This window comes from Carassius auratus, chromosome 9 (genome assembly GCF_003368295.1).
Source record: "Carassius auratus strain Wakin chromosome 9, ASM336829v1, whole genome shotgun sequence".
NCBI classification, from domain to species: domain Eukaryota; kingdom Metazoa; phylum Chordata; class Actinopteri; order Cypriniformes; family Cyprinidae; genus Carassius; species Carassius auratus.
In genome coordinates this window covers 2,434,502-2,461,489 of record NC_039251.1, presented here as the reverse complement: position 1 = coordinate 2,461,489, position 26,988 = coordinate 2,434,502, and the positions used below count along the sequence as shown (strand labels likewise).

The 26,988-nt window shown below is 38.2% G+C and overlaps 1 protein-coding gene across 11 annotated transcripts in view; it reads right to left on the bottom strand.

Annotated features, from left to right (window-relative positions):
* The window catches only part of LOC113109173 (NACHT, LRR and PYD domains-containing protein 12-like), a 1,059,377-nt gene that overhangs the window by 997,776 nt on the left and 34,613 nt on the right, over window positions 1–26,988 (bottom strand). For 2 of the 11 annotated variants that reach the window (XM_026272796.1, XM_026272801.1), the window contains 2 exons: window positions 21,710–21,823; window positions 19,480–21,385 (listed from right to left, as the gene is read on the bottom strand). The exons of 5 other annotated variants lie outside the window; for them this stretch is intronic. In XM_026272796.1, coding sequence (XP_026128581.1) covers window positions 19,480–21,385; window positions 21,710–21,823 — 2,020 coding nt within the window. Of the gene's footprint in view, window positions 1–1,506; window positions 1,658–3,214; window positions 3,394–7,997; window positions 8,172–9,525; window positions 9,700–16,955; window positions 17,130–19,479; window positions 21,386–21,709; window positions 21,824–26,988 lie in introns of those variants that run through there. 4 more of the 11 variants (XM_026272791.1, XM_026272793.1, XM_026272788.1 and 1 more) reach the window with 3 other exon arrangements.

Genomic DNA, 26,988 nt, shown 5'->3' with positions numbered 1-26,988 from the left:
AGAGTGTCTTATTTTGGTAACGGATATCATGGTTATTCCATATAAAATACCTGTGGGGGCTAAAATTATGTTTGTAAATCAAGTGCCAGGCCAGAAGTACCTGCTTATTTGACAATTTTATGGGTAATTTAGAAATATTATAATTACATACTAACAGAAAGGGAAGACCACCAACTTTAGAAAAAATATAATTGGGAATAGCATTCCATAAGGAATCAGAATCGTTCAAGAACTGCCTCAACCAATTGATCTTAAACGTATTGTTTAAGCAAGCAAAATCAAGGAAGTTAAAACCACCTTGTCTCTGCTGCTCTGTGTTTCACAGAAACCTAGCTGAATGACGTCATACCGGACAGCGCGCTCCATCTGCCGGACTTTCAGCTGTTTAGAGCAGATCAGGACGCAGAATCAACGGAGAAATCGCACGGTGGCGGGACATGCTTTTACATCAATGAACGCTGGTGTAGAGATGTAACTGTGTTAAAGAAGATGTGCTGTCCTGATCTAGAAATGCTGTTTGTCAACCGCAAGCCTTTCTATTCGCCGCGGGAGTTTCACTCGTTCATTCTGGTCAGTGTTTACATTCCTCCGCAAGCGCACGTGAGCTCAGCTTTACAGAAACTTGCTGATCAGATCACAGAGACAGAACAACAACACCCGGACTCTGTTTTAATAATTCTCTGGGACTTTAATAAAGCCAATCTCTCCCGCAAACTGCCAAAATACAGACAGCATGTTACATGTCCCACAAGAGACAGTAATATATTAGATCACTGTTACACCACAATAAAGGATGCATATCACTCTGTTCTATGGGCAGCTTTGGGACGTTCTGATCACTGTCTGGTTCATCTTACACCGTCCTACAGGCAGGGGCGGAGCTGGGGGGGGGGGGCATGGCCACCATGGAAATAGTCACTGCCACCCCGATCATAATCGCGATCTATTATAAATAATAATAATAGTTTCTTAGATTTTGATCAAAATGACCTTGATCGATCATGGCAAAACGATTACGTTCGGACTGCGAAACTATCGCGACAATTGAATCACTTGTCACTTACAGGCAAATGTGCTATCGCGAGAGTTTGCGTAGCATACGTTTCTTTCCAGCATTTGTAAAAAGTCGAGGACTGAGAGACGAGAAGTGAAGCTTCGCTTTTGTGCCTGGTTCAACTCATGTTTGAGCACACAAACACATCTTTTCAGGTGAATTATTAAAGTCAGATAAATTATTATCTTAGTTCCGTTCAACTATTTGTGTCTGAAGTTTTATCATTGTCCTGTGTAACAAACAGGTAACGTAGGGAGCAGTTAACTTAGCTAGCTTCATATTAGCCGACTCAGATGCTCAAAACTATATTAAATCTGGACAGCTCAGGATATAAGCCCATCACTGAAAATATCACATTGATTTTCTTGGTTTTCAGTGCTGTATAAACATATCAACTATTTTCTTAATGTCCTTCGGATAAAAACTTATTTTGCTGAATTAGTTTAGTTTCCTTGAAGCTTGTTTCTTCTGTTCATCAACACTGCTCCACACATTACACTTCCATGCATTCATTTAACTTCACATCACTGATTCCTGTAGCGGCTCTTATTCACCATCAGCTGATCCTGAGGAAACTGAACTGACGTCTAAATACTGAGAGTCCTACAATAAAACACACAGACAGTCAGATATGAGTATGAGACATTACTGCTGTCACATCACATCAGCAGATCCAGCTCAGAAACACACAGTATATTCATATTACAGTCAGAGATATGAATCAGAGTATGTGAGCGGAGCGCGGAGTGGAGCGTGTGATTTTGACTGGAGCGAGGAGCAGATCTTTTAAAAGTCGGAGCGTCGTGGTTTTCACTCGCTCCAAGAGCGCTCCAGCACCGCTCCGTCACGAGTACAATTCATGCCAATAGCCCGTAATATAACTGGATATTTAGCAAGAAATCACATGTTAAACATATTTAGCTAGCTTGATAGATGAGGATCACTCAAATCAGAAAGAATGTGAAGGCTATGACGGCGATATGGACATGAGTGGGAAGTTATTCGCTTGTTAAGTCTGACGTCACGCAGCAGTGCTTCCGTGTCCAAACGCTCCATCATTTACCATGAGAAAACAACAAAAGGTGCTAATATAAACTCACAATGTGATAGAATACTAGCGAAAAAGTTATAATCTTAACCTTTAACTCCATACCGAAGTCCCAGATAGCCAGACAATGAAAATATAAATATAAAAAAAATATATAAAAAAATTATTTGTGTTTGGGAAGCTGTGAGCAGGGAGACTGTAGTGTATATCGTAAGTTTGAAAGCGTTTAGCTTAAATGATTAATATGAATAAACAGTGCTCATAAACGGCTGCTGAGGTTGTATTCTCAAGTGAAGCGAGTTGAGGCTTAGACCCGGAAACAGCGCTTCTTACGTCATCACTTAACAACCGAATAGTTCTCAAGGATGTTTGATTCTTCTAAATACTGAATATTTTCAGCTGAAAGCATGATTTAAACACGTAGACTACTACAACACTTAATTATTCACACGCAATCACTTTCTCAATAATGCATTCAAACAAATGTAATCTTACAGAGCTACTTCATCTGTATCTGATTTTGAATGAGCAGAAATCTGTAGAAGAAATGCATCGAGCTGTAGTAAAATAACTGGAGAAAACATTTCATCAAAAACTAAATTTGCACCGCAAAAAAACAATTAATACCTTTTAATGCTGACATGTTATTTGTCATGTGGTAGGAAACAAGTTTGCAGATCTGTTTAATATGTGTTATGAACAGAAGCTGAAGTGTGTTATTTCTCACATACTGAAATACTTTAGACGTGGAGTGAAGGTGGAGCGGTGTTTCTGATATCAGTGAGTGTGGAGTGGAGCGGAGCGGAGTGATAATTAAATGATCGGAGCGCGGAGGAGAAATTGTTGACGCTCCACTCCGCTCACATACTCTGATCTGATGAACAACTGATCATAGATTAATAACAGTGAATGATCAACAACTCTCTCTTTATCATTTACACACAGAGACACTGGAGGAGGTGAACATATTCATATATTCATAGATCATCACATAATTAAACAGTTTAAAGAACAGAAACTAAAGTGGAGCTGAATTATTATCTTATATTCTCCAAATATGTCTGTTACTAAACTTTGGCCATTTTAAAAGATTTAAATAATAATATACTCACAGTAGTGTAATGTCTCCAGTTTATAACGTGGATCATCTTTCAGATCAGAGAGTAACTTCACTTCTGATGGTCGTAGTTTATTCAGAGTCAGATTCAGTTCTCTCAGGTGTGAGGGGTTTGATCTCAGAGCTGAAGCCAGAGCAGAACAACCTTCATCTGTGACGCCACAATCACTCAACCTGTAGAGAACAATGACACAGTGTTAATTGTAGTTGAAGTGTGTGTAGTTTGTTATTGACTCTGGTCTCAGAGCAGGAGAGGAGATATAATGACAAGCATTGCCACAAACTGCTGCTGATAGAATGAGATTTCTGTATGTTGATGCTCAATGCTGCTGTTTGAAACTGTCATGTGCTTCAGGACTGAACAGACACACACAGCTGAATGTGAGATATTGTTTCATAGTGATATAAGCACAGATCTGTCTGGAGAAACACTCACTTGCTCCTCTAATTATGACTTACAGTTTACCTAAAAATGAAGATTAAAAATCATCAAAATCCCACAGACTTACATTGAGGAAATGTTCAGATGAGCCAAGAATATTCAAACTCCAACTGTCAAAATTCAAATGTAAACAAACTGAAGGTCTTTAGACTCCATTTAACTGCCATTCTATGTTCTATTTCTAGACCATTCAAACTCATTTAACCTTCCATTCTGTCTAATATTTCTAATCTATCAATCATCTCTATGGCAGGGCTGCCAACTTTTGAGTTCAGCTTAGAGTGTGATTTTGGGGGCAGGGTTTTGATATGGGGAGGGGCTTATAGATGGGCGTGGCTTGGTGTGGAGAAAAATACAAACAAAAAATCCTTGCATTAGCAGAAGTGTATTAAGTATATATTGACTGTTGTAAGGTCCAGGCACTCGGCCCAAGGAAGGAATCCGGTGCTGGATGAAGGTTTCCTGCGTGTTCGGTCTTTCAGCGCGTAGAGTTAATTCAGTTTAGGTTAAACTCAAATCTGACTCCATTTTAGTATGACCTCGAATTTAGGTTGAAATGCAAATTGGTTGAATGCCTTTTTAATTAGTATTCTTCTGACATTTGATTATTCTAGTTAACTCCTACTCTTATATTAACTCGTTCATTCAGGTGCTCATGTTGCTAACAAGGATACAACGTAATCTACTAGAGTCAATAATCACAGAGTAAAACAGAATAAAATCAAATGAAACAATTTATTATCAGTCAGGTAAATATGTGTTCTGCCAATTACATATCCAATTGAAGCATATCAAATCATAGCATTATAAAACATCAAATTCTCAAAGATTAATCTTAAAGTAAAATATGCATACCTGACCTTAGAAAATACATAGTATGAAGTGAAGAGACACACAACACACTACGGGCTTTCTGGCTACAGAATCACGCTGATCCTTTTGCTGCAATCCTTTAAATACCTCAGACCAAGAAAACATCCCCCGAGATGGAGACAGGAACTAACAATTGGAATTTGCATTAACTCAGGTCCCAAGCCTGGGTGGTTTTACACCTCAATGGGAACAGGGGGTAATTTACATGGAGGACCCTAGGAAATGACACTCCCATCACAGTAATCAAGATATATCTTGACTCTTCGGATCTGTATTATCTTCTAATCTACTTTTGTAAGATTGAGACCATTGTACCAGTTGCACTGAGACATTTCCAATGATACTAAACATGAGTGTTAGTTCACTTGCATTGACATTTTCATGTAATCATTTTGAGCAGACTGAGTAGAAGGAAGAATGGGTGAAGGGATTTATAATGAAACAAATGGCCAGAAGGGGAGGAGGTCTCCTGCTCCTCCAGTCCATGGGGTGTCTCGAAGATGCTTGTGTATGTTTGTATTGTCTGTTTCTCAGGAGATCAAAGTATCTCAGGTTCTTTCATCTCTACACTGTCAAAGTATTTAGCAACTCTGCTAATGCTAACTTAATTCTTTATAAACTATATAACAGCATAGGTCTATTAGTTACTAGCCTAAACTGGACGGAGACACGGAGCGCCCTGTAAGTCACTGACCTGCCTGCGTTCACCATTCACACGGTGCAGATGGGAGCAGTGGCGCCCCAGAAAATTATAATAGGGGTGGACAGATGAGGCCACAGTAAATACATAAAGGGTTTGCAATATTGACAATATGATATCTCTGTGATTTCTGGGATTGTATTGATAACAATAATTACACAATATTTTGCTGAGTGTGTTATTGTGCTGAGATCTTATTTCTAATTGTGCTGACAGCTGACTCCTAAAGGTTTGTAACTCACTGACCTGCCTGCGTTCACAATCATTTAAACTGTTGATTCATTCAGGAACGAATCACTTTCATGTTGCTCAGAGACACAAAACAGTGCTGTGTTTGGAATGATTTTTGTTTTTACAAATAGAGCAAAAACAGGGAATATGTTGTCTAAAACATAAGTCTCTTGATATTAACATCTTGTTTATTGAACTGTTGTATAAAATCAATATCAAAACTGTAATTATATGCTGACTTTTGGAGAAAAATGTCACTCTTCATGCGATAGTAACCATTTAAAGGGACAATAAGTAACTTTTTAGGTATTTTATTATCTAAAATCAATATTTTTATTCATAAATATGCCCTCAATGGTGTACAAATACCTATGCCAATGTTTAAACTAATCCTCGTAAATGAAGAATTTATTATCTTTATATACATGGGACGGGTAGGTCGACGGAGGCTTCCATGTAGTTCCGCCATCTTGCAAAACTATAATAGCAGAGAGGGACAAAAAGTACTAAGCCAACGCGTTTCCACAACGCGTTTTCGGTCAGAGCCAGAAACGCAGGTGCAGAGCAGTGAGAGGCGCTTGAAACTGCACCGGCAAGTTTAAAAGTCTGGATTGCATTCTTATTATGGACCATACATATGCCGCGCCACAGGAGAAGAAAACATCGTCGCCAAAACAGTCAAAAATAGAACGTAAAAGGAAACGTGACCGTAGATTACAGAAAACAAGAGTTAATGTCGGGGAAGCTTTTTCTAGGTGGAAAGAGCTAATGCTGGATAAAGATTTCAAAAGAGACGCTGAAGTGGCCAGTTTTCTTCTCGACAGGTAAGTCAGTGTTACAATATATATTACAATATTTTTTTTATATCTAACAATGCACATTATTCAGAAAATATAACGAATAAAGAAGACATAACTACTAATTACAATATTTCATGTTTTCCACAGTCAGTAATTCATACTGAAACATTCGTTTGTTTATGGTCATGTTGCTGTTTGTTTGAAATAACACACCTGTTCACCTGAAGGAAAACTCGACGAAGTGCTATTAGAAGACATCCCGTCAAAGCTTTTTGGTACATATCGCCTACTGTAGATGCAACACGCATTTGAAAAAGCGAGGCGCTGGAGAGCAAAATTAGTTTGAATGCAAAATACAATTTCACCACTAGATGGGAGTAATTCCTACTTAGTGTCCCTTTAAAAATATATAAATTATATAGATCTATAAATGTTCTGCCCCATATCTTGAACATTTCTATAATTCTAAATTTCCAGTGAAAGAGCACATTATAAATGCGTATGCGCACTAGTTTAGACCATCACGTGATGTATGCGCACACTCTGTGTTTTGATTGGACGGGGGAAAAGGGCAGCTACTCTGGTGGAGCAAATATCTGCAATCTTTCTTGTTGGCTTTTTTTTCACTTAAACTATTGTGAATATACATTCTCCATTTAAATTAATAGTGCCCACCGCAAACCATCCTAGGGCTGGCCAGAGTTTATACAGTGGTGGCCCGTGGATGGGAGGGAGAACGGCTGACTTCAGTTTATGGGAATAAATTGTGTATTTTCCTCACTATTGTCACAAAACACTCACTATACTGTCTGTCTGGTCTCTCTGCGCGTTGCTTTGTGAGATCATGAGGCACGATTTTTCCCCCTCACTGCTGCACGAGTCTGCGTGAGAATATGGGGGTGTGAGAGTGTGAGAATTGGGTCAATCGCGTGAGTCTCACCCTGAATGTGTGAGAGTTGGCAGCTTTGTATATGGGTCAGCTGTGGTCTAATGGTCAGAGAGTCTGACTTGTAACCCACAGACAGGGATGTACTGGTCATCAGGAGTAAAGTGATCAACAACACAAGTGTCTTGATCCATTCAGATGTGACACAGAATTGTGTTTTACAGTCGTGTGATATGAGAGCATTAAAGCTTCTGTAGTGATGCCGGGTGAAAACACACACCACAATCTAAACTTCATGACGAGGTCAATTGGAAAATGACAAAACATAGACTTGTAAATTCATCACCATAGTAATTTAACTTGCAGTTATTAACACTGTACAATAGAGATGTATTTATTATAAATGTTACTGATATTAGCATACTTAAATATTAAATATTACCAGTAAATAAGTTCTTAAAGGACAGTTCATCCAAAAATAAAAGTTCTGTGGAAAATAAAAGAAGATAATTTCAGAAATTCAAGAAGTTTTTGTCCATACAGAAATCAAGGGTAACCAAAATGGTTTGGTCACGTTCTACAAAATATCTGTTGTGTTCTACAGAAGAAACTGAGTCACACAGGTTTGGAACGACATGAGGGTGAGGAAATGATGACAGAATTTATTTATCAATAGATTTCCTGCATTCTAGCTCAAAATCAATGCTTTAATGTCAAGTGCATTTCTATGTGACACAAATACAATATTAAGTTTGCTGCATTTGTGATGAATTCAGTAATATCTATTATTATTTACTCCAATTAAAGGCCCTGTCACCCAGCAATATATAATCTTTATAATCTTACCACAGTGTCTCCAGTTTACAGTGAGGATCCTCCAGTCCAGCACAGAGACGCTTCACTCCTGAATCTCTTATTTTATTCCAAGACAGATCCAGTTCTCTCAGGTGTGAGGGGTTTGATCTCAGAGCTGAAGTCAGAGCAGAACAACCTTCATCTGTGACGTCACAATCTTTCAACCTGTAGAGAACAATGACACAGTGTTAATTGTAGTTGAAGTGTGTGTAGTTTGTTATTGACTCTGGTCTCAGAGCAGGAGAGGAGATATAATGACAAGCATTGCCACAAACTGCTGCTGATAGAATGAGATTTCTGCATGTTGATGCTCAATGCTGCTGTTTGAAACTGTCATGTGCTTCAGGACTGAACAGACACACAGAGCTGAATGTGAGATATTGTTTCATAGTGATATAAGCACAGATCTGTCTGGAGAAACAGTCACTTGCTCCTCTAATTACGATTTACAGTTTACCTAAAAATGAAGATTAAAAATCACCAAAATCCCACAGACTTACATTGAGGAAATGTTCAGATGAGCCAAGACTATTCAAACTCCAACTGTCAAAATTCAAATGTAAACAAACTGAAGGTCTTTAGACTCCATTTAACTGCCATTCTATGTTCTATTTCTAGACCATTCAAACTCATTTAACCTTCCATTCTGTCTAATATTTCTAATCTATCAATCATCTATATGGGGCAGTCGTGGTCTAATGGTCAGAGAGTCTGACTTGTAACCCACAGACAGGGATGTACTGGTCATCAGGAGTAAAGTGATCAACAACACAAGTGTCTTGATCCATTCAGATGTGACACAGAGTTGTGTTTTACAGTCGTGTGATATGAGAACATTAAAGCTTCTGTAGTGATGCTGGCTGAAAACACACACCACAATCTAAACTTCATCACGAGGTCAATTGGAAAATGACAAAACATAGACTTGTAAATTCATCACCATAGTAATTTAACTTGTAGTTATTAACACTGTACAATAGAGATGTATTTATGATAAATGTTACCGTTATTAGCATACTTAAATATTAAATATTACCAGTAAATAAGTTCTTAAAGGACAGTTCATCCAAAAATGAAAATTGTCATTTTCTCAAAATTGTGTCATTTCAAACCTGTATGAATTTCTTTCTTCTGTGGAACATAAAAGAAGATAAATTCAGAAATTCAAGAAATGTTGGTCCATACAGAAATCAAGGTTAAGCAAAATGGTTTGGTCACATTCTACAAAATATCTGTTGTGTTCTACAGAAGAAACAAAGTCACACCGGTTTGGAACGACATGAGGGTGAGGAAATGATGACAGGATTTATTTATCAATAGATTTCCTGCATTCTAGCTCAAAATCAATGCTTTACTGTAAAGTGCATTTCTATGTGACACAAATACATTATTAAGTTTGTTATATTTGTCATGAATTCAGTAATATCTGTTATTATTTACTCCAATTAAAGGCCCTGTCACCCAGTAAAACATTCATGGAGGAACTCGTGGGTCAGATGGACTGGATTTTTAATCTTACCACAGTTTCTCTAGTTTACAGCGAGGATCCTCCAGTCCAGCACAGAGACGCTTCACTCCCAAATCTCTTATTTTATTCCAAGACAGACTCAGTTCTCTCAGGTGTGAGGGGTTTGATCTCAGAGCTGAAGTCAGAGCAGAACAACCTTCATCTGTGACGTCACAATCTGTCAACCTGTAGAGAACAATGACACACTCTTCACTCTCTCAGATCAGATCAGTTTAGCTGTGAATCCATTAGTAAAGAGAAAGAACAAATCAATGTGTGATGCATCACTGGACTGAGATTTAAAATGTCAAAGAACAAAAAAACATGATCATAAATCATTTAAAACCTCATCCAAAGATAAAATAAAAATTCTTTATTACTCTGTCAGGATTTTTAACCAAATAAAGGCATGTGATTGGAAACATTACAATTATTAATGATTTTGAAATAACTTGTAACCAGTAATGGGAGTAATGCATTACAGTAACATATTACTTTTAGCTGTAACACAGTAGTGTAACACATTACTAATCAATTTTCAGTAATATTTCACTCTGTACATGTTCAGTAACGCTTTACAACACACTTTTTTTTTTGTTCAAAGAAAAGAGAAAAGAATAAAACAGCAAGACATGAACGAATCAAAGATGCAGCAAATTAGTTCCATTTCCTGTTTGTGGTCAGTCAATAGCTGCGTGTGGTGTCCACGTTTGGAAATAAAGACTAAACGTCAGCTTCTGATATATTTGTTTAGTGATGTTTTTTCATTCATCTCTCTCTCGCTGGTGTAACTCTGTATTGTGTGACGTAGTCCAGTGAAGGTGTGTTTAGGACGGGGTTTACAGGAGTGTGTGAGGATACTGTCATGACACAGAATGATCTCGTCCTCTGTGCTCGAGGTCCGAGGCTATTAGCTCCGTCCGGCTCGCTGTTAGCCTCGGCTCACACTGGACAGTGGAAAAGAGGCTAATGAGTGAAGATAGCAGAAGACTGTACATTCACGAGATGGATGTGTGCGCATCTTGTCATTTTACAATTGTATATGGCATTAGAGTTTACATATAGTCCTGTTGTGTCTAATATGAATAGACCCAAGCAGTTCACAGATATTGCCAGATAATCTCTTTACCTCTACCATACTTGTAACAGACTTGGATCGTTTGTGATTCTGGCTGTCATCCTGTCTTGTGTTGTCTTGATCCTTCACTTTGTCGATTATAAGCTCTATTGTTAGTAGTCTGGATCGCCCACAGTCATTATGCTACTCCTCTACTGGAGATAAAATACTCTGCAGTACATTTTGACATTTCAGAACGTTAACTTCTATTTCTGTAGTTATTTTGGTGAAAGTAACTCAAAAGTAATACTGGAGTCATGTAACGCATTACAATTCTGAGACAGTAATATTGTAATGGAAGGAATTACTTTTAAATGACAGTAACAAGTCATCTATAATGTTTTACAGTTTGGAAGTAATTTGCACAACACTGCTTGTAATGCTCGGCCTAAAATAAGCTGACTACACAAATAAACTTTTCAGTTACCTCTTAATATCGGGGTTTGAAGGAATGAAGGAACTATAAATAACCACCGCAATAAAGAATGAAGGCCAACCCAGCGTGTATTATACAAGAAGACAGAAGAGAAGAAAGTACTAGATATACACAATATATACAATAAATATATGAGGGTGCGTGAGTAATGTCCTTGGAAGTCCAATGGGGCTTCTCGGGTCGACATTAACACACTGACAAAATTATATTCAGAATTAAAAATGTTTTTAAACCACTATTTAATGTGTGATTGTGTAAAGGTGATCACCAGATACCAACCTTTCGTGAACTTGCTTACACTCGTTCTCATGGAGGGTCTCTGTGTGTGTGTGTGTGTGTGTGTGTGTGTGTGTTCGGTTCGGTCTCACCGGTGCAATATTTGGAGTCCGGGAGCAGGTTGAGAACAGCGCTGTCCTGTGACGAAGTCCTCAGTAAAATAATCCAATGGTGTCAGGTTATTTCCACGAGGAAGCAACTCAAAGTCACAGGTAAATACAGCAGGTAATAATGATCAGGCGATCGATCGCTAAATCCTAAAGTGAGCAGCACATTGACGTCACAGGGATTCCCTCATCACGAGCGAACTCTCGCGAGAAGAAACAGAGTCCACAGTTCTCAACGGGGCAATACAAACACAGAAACGTTAACCCTTAAGGCGCCAGGGTTTTTTGGAAAAATATGTTGTATTTTGGCATCAAGATTTCAAAAGCTTGTGACTTGAAAGGGCTTAAAGATAGAGATCTACTGTCAATTAGAAAAATGTTTGGCATGATCGAAAGTTTACGTGGGGTGTAAATATACTAATCTAAATTGCATATTATAACGTCACCATGGGCGGCTATCTCGAATTTCATAATATTCAGGAAATATTAGATTTTGAATTGATGTTTGAACATATTTACATGTTTTTGTGTGTGTATGTCTTTTTTATCCTCATTCCAAATGATCAGAACAGAGGAAGCCAACAATAAAACAGGAGAAAGTACTAAATTATTACTATATCACTACACTATATAGTAGTAAAACACATGTGAACAGTAGCTTACTTTTTGATCAGTTCATCAGTAATATTCAGGAAATAATAGATATTGAATGGATGTTTGAACTTATTTGCAAGTTTTTTAATTTTGTTTTTATTGCTGTTGTTGTTGTTTTTTTGCCTTTTATTCTCATTCCAAATGATCAGGGGGAAAAAAACGAGAAAAGTAGTAGATTATTACTATATTACTGTGCCATAGTAAAATACATGTGTCTATTTTTTGATCAGTTGAGCATCTATCTGCCCAATCAGGCATCTATGTGACAGTTGGTAGTTGTTGAGAGCATGGTTCCTCTCATTCATTGCATGACACAGCGCACCTTCTCCACACAGACTGCACCTGTACTGTCTGCCGGCCGAGTATTAGAGCGTGCGCGATCAGCAACAGCTCTCCTATGGACACTATGACCACGTTCACCTCTGTCACCCGCTTCCCCGTTGAGCAAAGGCTCGAAACGATCACTTGTTTGTGCTTCGTGAACACTCTCGCTTTGCACGGCTGCACCATTGCGCTGCAAAGATGTACCGCGAGACGCGCGATCATTAGACGGACGATCGTCATTTCCAAAAGGCAAATATTCCCCTTCAGAGTCAGAATCGGTGAACAACATTTGCAACATCCTCTTTGTATTAGCCATCTGGCGATTTTCTCTCATAAATCTCACGATTTACACTCACGCTATGAAATGAATTGCTCCCGCATCAATAACATGAGAGCTCGACACTTTGAACAGAAACAATGCATAATGTTGGTCTAGAATCAAAGTACTACGTGTCTGCCATCTAGTGGAAGGGAATACAAATGAGATATTACAGAAGATAAGGAACTACCATAGACAGTAAAAGAAATGGACACAGCGACCCCATTGGAACTCAATTGAGACAAATGAAGCCCAGTTTTAGCGTTTTTTATCACTTCCGTTTCTGCCGCGCAGACTCAAACGAAGCTTGATGAGGTCAGCAACCTGTCTGACAGATGTAAATCTTCTAAGTGGCTGTGCGTGAAAACTGCCATCTTTAATCTTGCAGAGACGGCGAGCTTGAGCGGGGAGTTCTTTGGCGTGAATGAGCAGGAGTAAGTATTCTGATTAATTATTTTGTATAGTATTTTAAAATGTAACGCCAGTACGCCATATTAAGTTAATTGCCTGCGAGCTTCTCCTCCTGTCTGTACGGTAATGCGACAGAGAGACGAGTGGTTATGACGCAATCGTTAGCCTATTTTTTACAAAAACTGTTTATACGGGGCCATAATGTAACATAAAAGGTAATGGAGCCCTTTATACATTGTCGTGTATCTTTAGAAATAAATAATGGACAAACGGAGTCTTTAAACGCCTCAGATGTGAAGTTATTCGCTGTCAAAGTGACGCCAAAATGAATGGGAGTCAATGGGAATGCTAACGCAAGTGAAGTTCTGCTAAAAGATGGCAGCCCCCACCCGACTTCAACTTCCGGTCGAGTTCCTTGCCCCTTGGGAACTACAGTCTATTTTATTAAGGGTGACGTCTTGTCGCAATTTTGCGACTTTGGCGCTTAGAGGGTTAATAACAGCTGTGCCACATCAACAATCAGATTAACATTTAATCAACAGCTTTATAAACGTATACCTCTTATGTGGCCGAGCTACAAACTATCTTCTGCATTTATTTGATCAAAATAAAGTAAAATAAATATTGTGAAATATTATTACAAATACAAAAAAAGTGTAAAATTTTAATATAAAATGTAATGTTATTCCTGTGATGCAAATCAGAATATTCTTCATCATTATTCCAGTTTTCAGTGTCACGTGATCTTTTAGAAGTCATTACAATTTATTTTAATCTCAAGAAACATTTCTGATTATTATCAATGTTGAACATTTTGCTACTTCATATTTTGTGTTGAAATGATGCACTTTATTTTTTGATAAATATAAAGTTTAATGAACAGCATTTATTTGCATTTATCAATATATTAATTAAATTGGTAAATGCATTTATTAAATAGAAATCATTTTAAATTCCTTCACCGTTTTTGTGACTTTCATGAATGATGAATAAAATTATTAATTTCGCTCTTTTTTTAAATCCTATACAAATGTTTGAGTCGTATCATAGTTTCCACAAAAATATTAAGCAGCAAAACTGTTTTTAACATTGATAATAATCAGAAATGTTTCTTGAGCAGAAAATCAGAATGATTTCTGAAGGATTGTGTGACACTAAACTTCTTTGTAAACAACAACATATTTATAAATGTTTCTAATGACGAATGTTGTGTTCCCAAATGTAAATTAAAGCGTCTCAAACCAAGCGCAGCACTAACAGTGAATCAGAACCAGAAACAGTACAGTAACAGCAGACATGGAGCGTCACACTACAGTCTGTGACTACGTTTACATGCAGCCAATAACCCGTTCAAAACCGGGATATTAGCAATAACCCGGTCGCGCACGGCCATGTAAACACCGGCAAAAACCCGGATATGCTCATATCCCGGTTTTTAAAAACCGGGATATTATACCTGGGGTACCCCTTTTCTAACCCGAATATTTGGTCTTGTAAACGCGTTTCGGCATATCCCCATCAAAATGTGTGTTCTGCGCATGTTCTAATCGCAAGGAATCTTGGTCTTTTGAGTCTTTGGATACAGGAAGAAGAATCGGAAATGACGCATATTGCGTATTACGTCCAGACGCTAACCGTGCTTCGCTGTTTACATCGGGATATTGGCTACTGATTACACATTCCATGTATACAGGAGTAACTCTCTCTGCTCACGCATGTAAACGAGTTATCCCGAATGTTTCAGAAACCCAAATAGGGACCTTAACCCGACCATAACCCGAATTTTAACAGCATGTAAACGTAGTCTGTGTATGTGTGTGTTTCTCCATCACTCAAGGATATCAGAACCTGAGATCTCCTACACTGTGAGATATTATTCATACTTGCAGATAGTACTTAACAAGACGAGCTATTAGCACTTAGCGTAACAGAATCCATTTAAAGGTGATGCTAATGCAGAAACAGCTTTAACATGAACACAGAAGTCCACACATGAACAAGAAACAAAGACACACGATGTTTTACTTTCTGTATCTCTGTCTCTTTATACAACTATTGTGTTTTCTGGCTTTCTGGGTGATTTGTTTTTCACTTCACAAATATTTTACAGTGTGTCATATATAATCTTACCACAGTTTCTCCAGTTTACAGTGAGGATCCTCCAGTCCAGCACAGAGACGCTTCACTCCCAAATCTCTTATTTTATTCTCAGTCAGACTCAGTTCTCTCAGGTGTGAGGGGTTTGATCTCAGAGCTGAAGTCAGAGCAGAACAACCTTCATCTGTGACGCCACAATCACTCAACCTGTAGAGAACAATGACACACTCTTCACTCTCTCAGATCAGATCAGTTTAGCTGTGAATCCATTAGTAAAGAGAAAGAACAAATCAATGTGTGATGCATCACTGGACTGAGATTTAAAATGTCAAAGAACAAAAAAACATGATCATAAATAATTTAAAACCTCATTCAAAAAGAAAAAAAACTCCTTTACACTCTCAGGATTTTTAATGTTTTATGTAGACATTAATGCAAATCTATTTAATGACAAACAACTTTGTTTCGACTGAACAAAGTGTTCATAGAATGCAGTTCAATCAGGATCACTTCCCTCATGTATATTTAATGACAATTATAATTGCATACAGTTAGTGTTGGCGGTATGGTTATGTTTTGTCCATGCAGCCATGCTTGGACAGAGCGGGGAGAGCAGCAAGACAAACCCCCCTGGGGTATAGAACAGAACCATTATAAGCATATATAATTACAATTCACAATTACATGAGTTGTAAACAAAAGGTCATAGAGACTGCTTCCAATGAAGACACTGTAAAGAAAGAACAAGTTAGATCAGATTACAGGTTCAGTTGGTGTAGTTGGGGTTGGAGGAGGGAGTTAATTGCAAGCAGCGATGCGATGGAGAGACACTGAATAATGGGAATTTAAATAGACCGCAGGTGATAGGTGTCAAGACTGGATTGGTACACGTCAGGAACAGCTGACTGTCAGCTGATGCAAGCGTGAATAACATGCAGAAGAGTATTTGATGAATGATTTTGATTTCTAAATTTTTAATGTAAAAATCAAACTAACAATATAAGTACACCTAAGGAAACATTAAAACGCATTTAAAGAAAAGGAAATAATCCATGTCATGGGACCTTTAATGGTAACACTTTACAATAAAATTTCATTTGTTAACAGTAATGCTTTAACGAACATGAATGAACAATGAACAATACATTTATTACACAATTTATTAATCTTTGTTAATGTTAATAAAAACAGTTATTCATTGTTCATGTTAGTTCACAGTGCATTAATGTTTACAAACACAACTTGTGATTTTAATAATGCATAAGTAAATGCTGAAATTAACATGAACTAAGATGAATAAATGCTGTGGAAATACTGTTCATTATTATTTATGTTATTTATATTTGTCAACTAATGTAATTAACAAATGTTAACTAATGAACCTTATTGAAGAATGAATGTAGATGAGGCATAAAGTGCACGGCACTGAGACCAACTTAACATTTTATAGAGTTTAATGAAGAAATGTTTAATGTATTTACATGTGTTATTATAATAAAAGAACTGATAATTGATAATTATTGCTTTGAATATCACAGTTATCATCAATACCGGTATATCACGACACCCCTAGTCTCATCCAATCAGTAGGAAGTATTACATTCACAAACAATACCTAATTTTGTTTAATTTTGTCTGACTTTCTGGGTGAGTTGTTTTTCACTTCACAAATATTTTACAGTGTGTCATATATAATCTTACCACAGTTTCTCCAGTTTACAGCGAGGATCCTCCAGTACAGCACAGAGATGCTTCACTCCCAAATCTCTTATTGTATTCCAAGACAGATCCAGTTCTCTCAGGTGTGAGGGGTTTGATCTCAGAGCTGAAGCCAGAGCAGAACAACCTTCATCTGTGACGTCACAATATCTCAACCTGTAGAGAACAATGACACACTCTTCACTCTCTCAGATCAGATCAGTTTAGCTGTGAATTCATTAGTAAAGAGAAAGAACAAATCAATGTGTGATGCATCACTGGACTGAGATTTAAAATGTCAAAGAACAAAAAAACATGATCATAAATCATTTAAAACCTCATCCAAAAAGAAAGAAAAACTCCTTTACACTCTCAGGATTTTTTATGTTTTATGTAGACATTAATGCAAATCTATTTAATCACACTATTCATTACACAGCTGAGCTTTAGTGTTATTTTTAATCTGTATTAATATGTATGGAGTAGTGGAGAGTGTGTGTGTGTCTGCAGTAAGAGTGTGTGTGTGTGTGTGTGTGTGTGTGTGTTTCTCCATCACTCAAGATATAAAATCCTGAGATCTCCGACACTGTGAGATATTATTCATATTTAGTGTAAATTGTGTCAGATAGTACTTACACCTCAATGTATTGCAGTGCTTTACAGAACAGTAGGTAATAACATATTCTTCACATTCACATTCAGTATTATAAATACAAGTAGTTTGTGTCTGTGCTGTCCGTGTACGTGTCTGGATTGCTCACACAGAAAGTATAACACAGTCTTTACACTCCAGCAGTCTTTTGGAAACAGGGTTTTTAACCACACAAACAGCTCTTCAGCTCGACTGAACAAAGTGTTCATAGAATGCAGTTCTTACAGGAGACTGAATAAATGAATCTGCTCCTGCGCTGATTGTAAAGAAGAACGTGATTGGCTACAGCGAGAACGTGCTACGATTGGTCAGTGAAGTGTGGCTGTTATCTGATTGGCTTGAGCAGACGGTGGGTGGAGTCACAAATACACAGAAAGACTTTCACTAATGAATGACAGGAAAAGTTGTTTGTAGAATAAAGAGATATTTGTGAAAATGTTTTTATTTTCAAATATCATTATATTTAAAATTTTTTATATATTTTTTGTTAATCTCTTAAAATTCATTGGTGGATCATAATCTTTTAATTTGTAATTATGCAACAATTCTATCTCCATGCACCTAGCCCTGATATCAGTTATTAAAATAATCAATATTCCTCCATCACTAATATTTATGTTTATATAATATCACTGTACTATAAACACAGTTTCATCTCTCAGAAGCTGCTTGTCACTGCAGAAGAGTATTTGATGAATCAAGCTGCTAAAGGAGTGTTTTCTGCTTCCTCCTGATCACTTCTGAAGCAGAACAGCAGCGGAGAGCAATGAGGAGACGAGGAGAGAGATCACATGACATCAGCCAATCAAAACAGAGCGCTTTTATCATAAACCCAGCGTTTCTGAGACAAATATTCATCTTTTCAACATCAGTCACTGTTTGAGCAAAAACACCTCGACATTCTGAAATCAAGATACATTTACTGAAGAAGAAAAATCACTTCAGATAGAAAGACCTGTTTTCTGAAGAAAGAAGTAAAGATTCTGCTAATGGCAAGAAAAATAATCGTTTTCCCTTTGAATTATTAATATTATTTTTCTTACATCAGTGGCAGCTATTTTTTTTTCTTAATTTGAGAAAAAATTTACAAACTCTTGATACATTTTCCGAAAACAAGATTTAAAATCTTAATTCATATTGCTTCTCAAGTAAATTGATCTTGATTCAGGAATGTTGAGATATTCTTTCTAGAAATCAAGACAAAAATCCTAAGAAAATCATTGTTTGCAGTGAAGTAAACTGAGCACTTCTGAAGTTCTGTGTTTGTTATTCAGAACAAATTCAAGCGGCAGTAAATCTCAAGACTGTGTGCGTGTGCTTATGTTTTACTGTACGCTACACAGCACTGCATCAGATTTAGACCGTATTTCACTGTATTCTTGCCATAAAATCAAGAAAAGCTGGTTTACTTCACATCGGATCATTAAAAGTGTCACCTGTTCAGTTCATGGATTTATATTCTGAATGAATCAAGGTGAATCATCAATCAAGGTGTTTCAGAACTGCAGAATTCACACAAATCTCTGCATTAATTCAAGCAATCAACAGATAAAAATAGTGTCTAGTGTTGTCCAGTAAAGAGTAAGACACTTCAAGCACAAGTGAAATGTCTGAAGGTCAGCTTTACTGATCAATGTGTGGAGCGTCTCTTTGCTGCAGCTGCTGCTGATTTAATGAACCAGTTTCTCATGTGACGGGGTTGTTTTTACCCGCGCCGCTAACACACGCTTTACTCTAATATCTACTGGATTAAAAACACCTGTCCTGACTCCTTTAAGATTCTGTTATTCAGGAGAAAATCTCTCATTCAGGAACATTTATTTTAAAGGAGTCAGATTCATTATTAAAATGATAGTTTAGTTGATGATGAAACACTCACACAGCTTTTCTGCAGTTGTTCACAGCTGGTATCAGTCTTCTTCTCCCCTCAGCTGATGTGTTGTATTTCTTGGGGTCCAGTTCATCCAGAGGCTCCTCTGACATCTGAATCATGTAGGAGATTGTTGAGCAGTGAGCAGGAGAGAGTTTCTTCTCTGAGTGTTTGTCTGATTTCACAAACTCCTGAATCTCTCTGAACAGAGTCTGATCTTTCACTTCCAGCAGACAGAGGAACAGATTGATCGACTGATCAGCTGAGAGATGATCACTACTCTTGATCTTGTCTTTAATGTACCGTGTGGTTCTGCTGATGGTCTCTGAGCTGTTCTCTGTGTGTGTCAATAGATCCTGTAAGAGTCTCTGATTGGACTCCAGTGAGACGCCCAGCAGGAACCGCAGGAACAGATCCAGACGTCCATTCTTACTCTCAAGAGCTTTATCTACTGCTGATGTTAGTAGATCATACAGAGAGACTTTAACCGATCTATATAATCTGAATTCACGCAGTGTTTTCTTGTTCTTTGTTAAATAGCAGTAAAACAGATAGAAAGCAGCGAGAAACTCCTGAACACTCAGATGAATGAAGCTGTAGACTTTCCTCTGATGAATCACAGATTCCTGCTTAAAGATCTCAGTGCAAATCCCAGAATACACTGAGGCGTCAGTGACGTCTACACCGCTCTCAATCAGGTCCTCCTCATAGAACATCACATTGCCCTCCATCAGCTGTTTGAAAGCCACTTCAGCAAGTTTCACAATCACTTCTCTGTCGGACGGCAGGAGTTTCTCTGGATCTCTCTCTTCATACTTCTGCTTCCTCATGTTGATCTGAATCAGCAGGAAGTGGATGTACATTTCAGTCAGAGTTTGAGGGATTTCTGCTCTCAGATCTTCTTCCAGGAGCTTCTGAAGCACAGTGGATGAGATCCAGCAGAAGACGGGGATGTGGCACATGATGTGGAGGCTTCTTGCTCTTCTGATGTGTGAGATGATTCTGCTGGCTTGATGCTCATCACTGATTCTCTTCCTGAAATATTCCTCCTTCTGAGGCTCAGTGAATCCCTGAATCTCTGTCAGACGGTGGATGTATTCGGAGGGGATCTGATTGGCTGCTGCTGGTCTGGAGGTGATCCAGATGAGAGCAGAGGGAAGCAGCTCTCCTTTCATGAGCTTTGACATCAACACAGCCACTGATGAAGTCTCAGTCACATCACAAACTTTCTGAGCGTCTGAAAACATCAGTGTGATTCTGCTTTCATCCAGACCATCAAAGATGAACACAACTTTACACTCCTCATAAATCTGTGAGTCCAGATCTTGAAGTTCAGGATGAAAGTCCAGCAGAAGTGTGTGAAGACTGTACTGATGATCTCGGATCAAGTTCAGCTCTCGAAATGGAAGCACAAACATGAAATCTACATCCTGATTGGCTTTTCCCTCGGCCCAGTCCAGAATGAACTTCTGCACAGAGACGGTTTTTCCGATTCCAGCGATGCCTTTAGTAAGAACAGTCTTGATCTGCTCTTTCTCCTCAGATCCTGCTTCAGCGGAGGCTTTAAAGATGTCATTGCAGTAGATTGGAGCGTCTTGTGAGTGTTGTGTTCTGGCTGTTTTCTCCATCTGTAAAACCTCATGTTCTTCATTCACTCCTTCTCTCTCTCCCTCTATGATGTAGAGCTGTGTGTAGATGCTGTTCAGGAGGCTTTCATTCTCCTGGAGTTTCAGTCCCTCACATAATCTCTCATACTTGTTCTTCATGCTGGTTTTGTGCTGCTCTTTGACTCTCTGTAGTTCATCATTCACTGCTTGATCATGTTTATTCAGAGACGCTGTAACGCTCGTGTTGTTCAGACAGAAGACAGAGGAGACTCCTCCAGAGATGCTTCGCTCTCCATCTGCTCTGCTCAAATATCACAAGAACAACTGATTAAACATGTCGCAAAATAAAGGATGTGTAAATTAACATCTGAACAGATAGAGATGTCAGTCTTGTATTTTCAGTATAATTTCAGTTTGTTGATCTGTTTAACTCTTTGTGTAATGCACATTGTTTCAAAGAGAGTCTCACAATTATCCAGCGAACAGCTAAAGGTGACTTCAATGCAATTCAATTCAATTCAATTCAATGTAGGAGCTCGTGTGTTCATTGTGTCGAGAGTCTGTGTGTATCGAGTGTGTTTCTGACTCCCATAAAGCAGTTCAATCATCACCACATGATTATCCTCACCTGGGGTCAGAGGTCACTGCTTCATCACTGAGGGCAGGAGGGCGACCCATGGATCCGTCACTCTTCAGAGACACACAGCTGTGATCAGGAGATGAAGATCTCTGACTGCAGATCCTGAGAAAACACACAGAAATATCACACTCTTTTGCTGTAAACAGTGATGATGACAGAAAGTGAGAATCTGCAGCATCAGTCAGATGTGACGCCAAAACACATTTACATCATGATCATCTGATCCGGACGCCTTCTCCACATGTGTGAATGGTTTCCAGCAGAAGACAGTTTGTCTTCCACTAATAAACAAACTCTTAGCAATGCTGTGAGGTTTTCTGACCGCACTCTCGGTCATACAGGGGTCAAGCATCCTAACAAATAGTTCAGACTACATTTATCTTGAGGAAAAACCCAGTGTCTATACGAAAGAAAAGCTCTACAAGACTATTATAAAGCAGCCAAACAACTATAAACTGATTCTGAGCTGCACTTCTGGGTAAGTGTGTTATTAACTGTTCTTCATGATAAAACACTAGAACTACTGCTACTACTGTCTAGTCTATGAACATGTTTCAGGTTTAAATATCACTATATGCCATAACTGTAGGGATAATACACTATTTCCTCCATGTACTTAATTTTAAATATTATGTAGATCTATTGTTTACATCAAATTCATGGTTTATTCATCAGTGCAGTCTGTCTCTTTAATGCTTGAAATCATAAACGACTGTTTCACTTTAAAGTGTGTCTTCGATGACGGTATTCTGTAAAAATGAAAATCATGTTTCTTGCAATTTGATTCTGACGTACAAAGGCACAAAACATTTGTTCATTATTTTGTGGGGGTTTTTCTCCACTTGTTTCAGTTTTTGTGCCTCAATAATGCGCTGATAATGAATAAGATATCTCACATAAAAGTTGTTTACATATAATCCACAAGAGAAAATAGCTGAAGTTATAAAAATGACCCCATTAAAAATCTCCTCGACTCACTCAATACTGTGTTGTTAGCTGAATGATCCTCAGCTGTGTGTTTGTGTTTAGTGATAGTTGTTCATGAGTCTCTTGTTTGTCCTGAACAGTTAAACTGAGCTCTGTTCTTCAGAAAAATCCTTCAGCTCCCACAAATTCTTTGGTTTCCGGCATTTTTTGTGTATTTAAACATTTTCCATCAGTGACTGTTGTTACAAACACACCAGGTTCCACCTCCACTCATTCACAACGCACGCCCTCACTGGAGTACTGATCACTTCCACCTGACCCTCATCATCACACAATCACATCTGCACCATAAATACCACACACACGCACTCAGTCAGCGTCCGGTCTCGTTCATGACAAGGCCTTACCTGTATGCTAACTCTAAGGACTAACTCTTCCTCTACTTACCTCTCTCCAGCGATCCTCCGAAGATCAAGATCTCCATCGTGCGTGTGTATGGTTCACCTCCCTCCTCTGACGTCTTCACCCAGCTATCATGGACCCATTTATCACTCTACCCAACACTACCCGCTCCTCTGCTTGAGCCTTAAAATAAACCATCTTTCTGTTCCTCCTCAGCCTCCTGGGTATTCTGTAACAACTGTGTGATTTTGAGATTCATCTTTTCACACTGAAGACAACCGAGGGACTCAAACACAACTATTACAGAAGTTTCAAACACTCACTGATGCTCCTGAAGATACAACCATGCATTAAGAGCCGGGAGTGAAAACTTTGAATTTGAAGTTTAGGGTAAATTTACTTATTTTGTCTTCTGGGAAACAAACCACTTATGTACCATGTTATGTAGCCTCTGAAGGACTGTACTAAATGGAAAAAAATAATAATAATATATACGGTATATATGATTATTCAGACAAAATAAGACAAAAATGTAATTCTGTTCAAAAAGTTTTCACGCCCCATCTCTTAATGCATGGTTTTATCTTCTGAAGCATCAGTGAGTGCAGTCGCCCGGATCCAGTACGTATCCAGACCAGATGGTGGATCAGCTCCTAGAAAGGACCTCTACTGCCCTGAAAGACAGCGGAGACCAGGACAACTAGAGCCCCAGATACAGATCCCCTGTAAATACCTTGTCTCAGAGGAGCACCAGGACAAGACCACAGGAAACAGATGATTCTTCTGCACAATCTGACTTTGCTGCAGTCTGGAATTGAACTACTGGTTTCGTCTGGTCAGAGGAGAACTGACCCCCAACTGAGCCTGGTTTCTCCCAAGGTTTTTTTCTCCATTCTGTCACCGATGGAGTTTCGGTTCCTTGCCGCTGTCGCCTCTGGCTTGCTTAGTTGGGGTCACTTCATCTACAGCGATATCGTTGACTTGATTGCAAATAAATGCACAGACACTATTTAACTGAACAGAGATGACATCACTGAATTCAATGATGAACTGCCTTTAACTATCATTTAGCATTATTGACACACTGTTTTGCTAATGAATGTTGTTCAGTTGCTTTGACGCAATGTATTTTGTTTAAAGTGCTATATAAATAAAGCTGACTTGACTTGACTTTATTATTATTTATTGTTAAGTTGTCCTATTTAAATGTGTTCTGCTCTCCTCCCTGATATACATGCGTGTATGTACCAAGAGCATCTTAAAAACCACAACAAATTCCTTGTGTGTCTGCGCACACTTGATAAAGCAGATTCTGATTCTCTCTTGTGGACTATATGTACATATTTTATGTGAAAAATCTTATTCAGATCAGTACAATAAACACAATAAACAATAACATGCATTTTGCATGATCCCTCATTTTAGTAAAATAATTAACAAATTTGCAGATTTTGACCTCAAATGTAACTTTGATAGAAAGGTATGCAATGGATTACAATCAACCACAAATTCAGACGACTGTTAGTATAACAACCCTGCTGAGAAAATGAAAAAAATAAAATAAATAAATAAAAAACAATAGAACCATCACAAAAACATCTAATGGTTTCCACTACAAATACCATCATACACCATCAACTCATTAAAATCAGGCTTGTTGTTTTGTTTTCCCTGTATTGCGCTTTGGGACAGACTTTTGTGTTTTTTTCCCCCGTTGCTTCTAAACATATACAAATCATCTTGTTTACTCACTCAAATAAAACAATAGATTAATTTAAATTTTCTAAGTTACTTTTTCGTGGTAAAAGTCATATGCGAGTAGGCGTCAACTATCATGAATCTCATTGTGATTTACACATGAGAAGATAAAGACCCGCATAATGAGCTGCATAATGAGCCTTTCAGTCAGCTGTGTGTCGCTGAGAGGGAAGAGTTAAAAGAAAGAATGTGAGGGCAAAATAAATCTATATATTTTTATGTTTGTAGTTTGTAGTTTTTTGGAATATATTTAATTATCCCACATAATAATTTGAGACTCTCTGGTGAGTTCAGTTAAACAGTTTATTAGGAAAAATCAAAGCTGATTTTCAAAGCTGCATTTTTTGCATCATTACAGTCACACAATCCTTCGGAAATCATTCTAATATTAAAATTTTCACGTTTACACGTGTGAGAGTGCCAGAATGAATCATAGATTGTACGGCCCCTCATAAAGTAACTTTTCATTGTTTACTCACTCAAAGAAAACAATAGATTCATTTAAATTTTCTAAGTTACACAGCAGTGAACACACACACACCGTGAACACACACCCGGAGCAGTGGGCAGCCATTTATGCTGCGGCGCCCAGGGAGCAGCTGGGGGTTCAGTGCCTCGCTCAAGTCGTGGTATTGAAGTTTTGTGTTTGCTTTTCGCAATAGAATCATAATTTCAAATCGCACATAATTAAAACTACAATTATAATATTATTGCAGACAATGAAACCCCAACTGCTCCCCGAGCACCGCAGCATAAATAATGTCCACTGCTCCACTCCACTGTGTGTGTGTGTGTGTGTGTGTGTGTGCGTGTGCACTGCTGTGTGTTTGTGCACTTTGGATGGGTTAAATGCAGAGCTTTTTTAGGGTTTTTTTTAGGGTTTATTTTGTATTAACATTTATTCTTTACTTAAGTAATCATTAATAAACATAATAAAATTCCCCCAAAATTTGTGTTTATCAATATTTTAATGACTTCACTGGTCACGCTGAGCGTTATTAATAAACTAAGAAAAAGTGATTCATACGAGTCATTCGTTCAAGAATCGGACTACACTAGTCGCACTGTATGCTTTGATTCCCTAAAAACTGGCAGATGAATCACGTGCAAAGGGTCAGTTTCCCTGGTAACAGCGGAACACACAGCAGCACAGCACTGGACTCTGAACATGCAGCGCTCGAGTTTATTCAATGAAATCATAACTTGAGCCTTTTGAAGTTTAACTATGGCTACGTTCACACTGCAGGCTGAAACGACCCAATTCCGATTCCAACTGCGACCTGTATCTGATCTTTTCATGACAGTCTGAACGACACAGATCCGATCTTTTCAAATGTGACCCAAGCCACTTGGGTATGTGGTCCTGAATCCGATACGTATCCGATCTTTTGAAATGCGACCTCCATCTGAATGGCCAGGCCACATGTATCCGACCATGCTCAGGCATTATTGAGCACTGCGCGAGCATGCACAGACTACTAACAATCTTTATCAATCAAATCAAATCAATATTTATCTGAAGTGAATCTCACAAGATCTGAGGATCCACTAGTATATTGGGCTCAACATGAACATCTGTATCCTCATTTATACCAGCTGACACTGACATTCCTCTGTTCCATGCGAAAGGATCTTTTCAGAGGCTGGAGAGGTTCTGTCCAAAAGGAGGAATCTTCTTAGCCCCAACATATTGATACAATTCTGTTCCTCAATAAAAAGAATGTGTGATCCTTCCTTCACCCACCCAGTGTTGCAGTTTGTTCCTCTAAAGCCATAGTCCCATAAGCACACCACTGCACTAAAACTAGTAACAGTTTAATGCACAAAACACACCAGAAACAATTCTGAACCTCCACCATAAGAACTACACTCAACACAGTCTCACTTTTGTTGTTCCTACTGTCACTATCCAAACTATTTATGAATAATGAATGAACTGTGTGTGACAGTTGTCTCTGCACAAGTAGATTCAGACAGAGAGAGAAACATTTTATTTGATACCCAGGCAATGGACAAATGTCTGCTCAGGTCATTGATTCAGTATTTTTTATAGGTCTGCTATTTCTTTGCACAGTAGCTAGGTGTCACTAGTGAGCAATAATGAATGAAGCTTCGAGTTATGAACCTTTTGGTGAAGCAATGGGCTGCGAGGTCTCAGTGGTTCAGGAAGCCTCATTTTG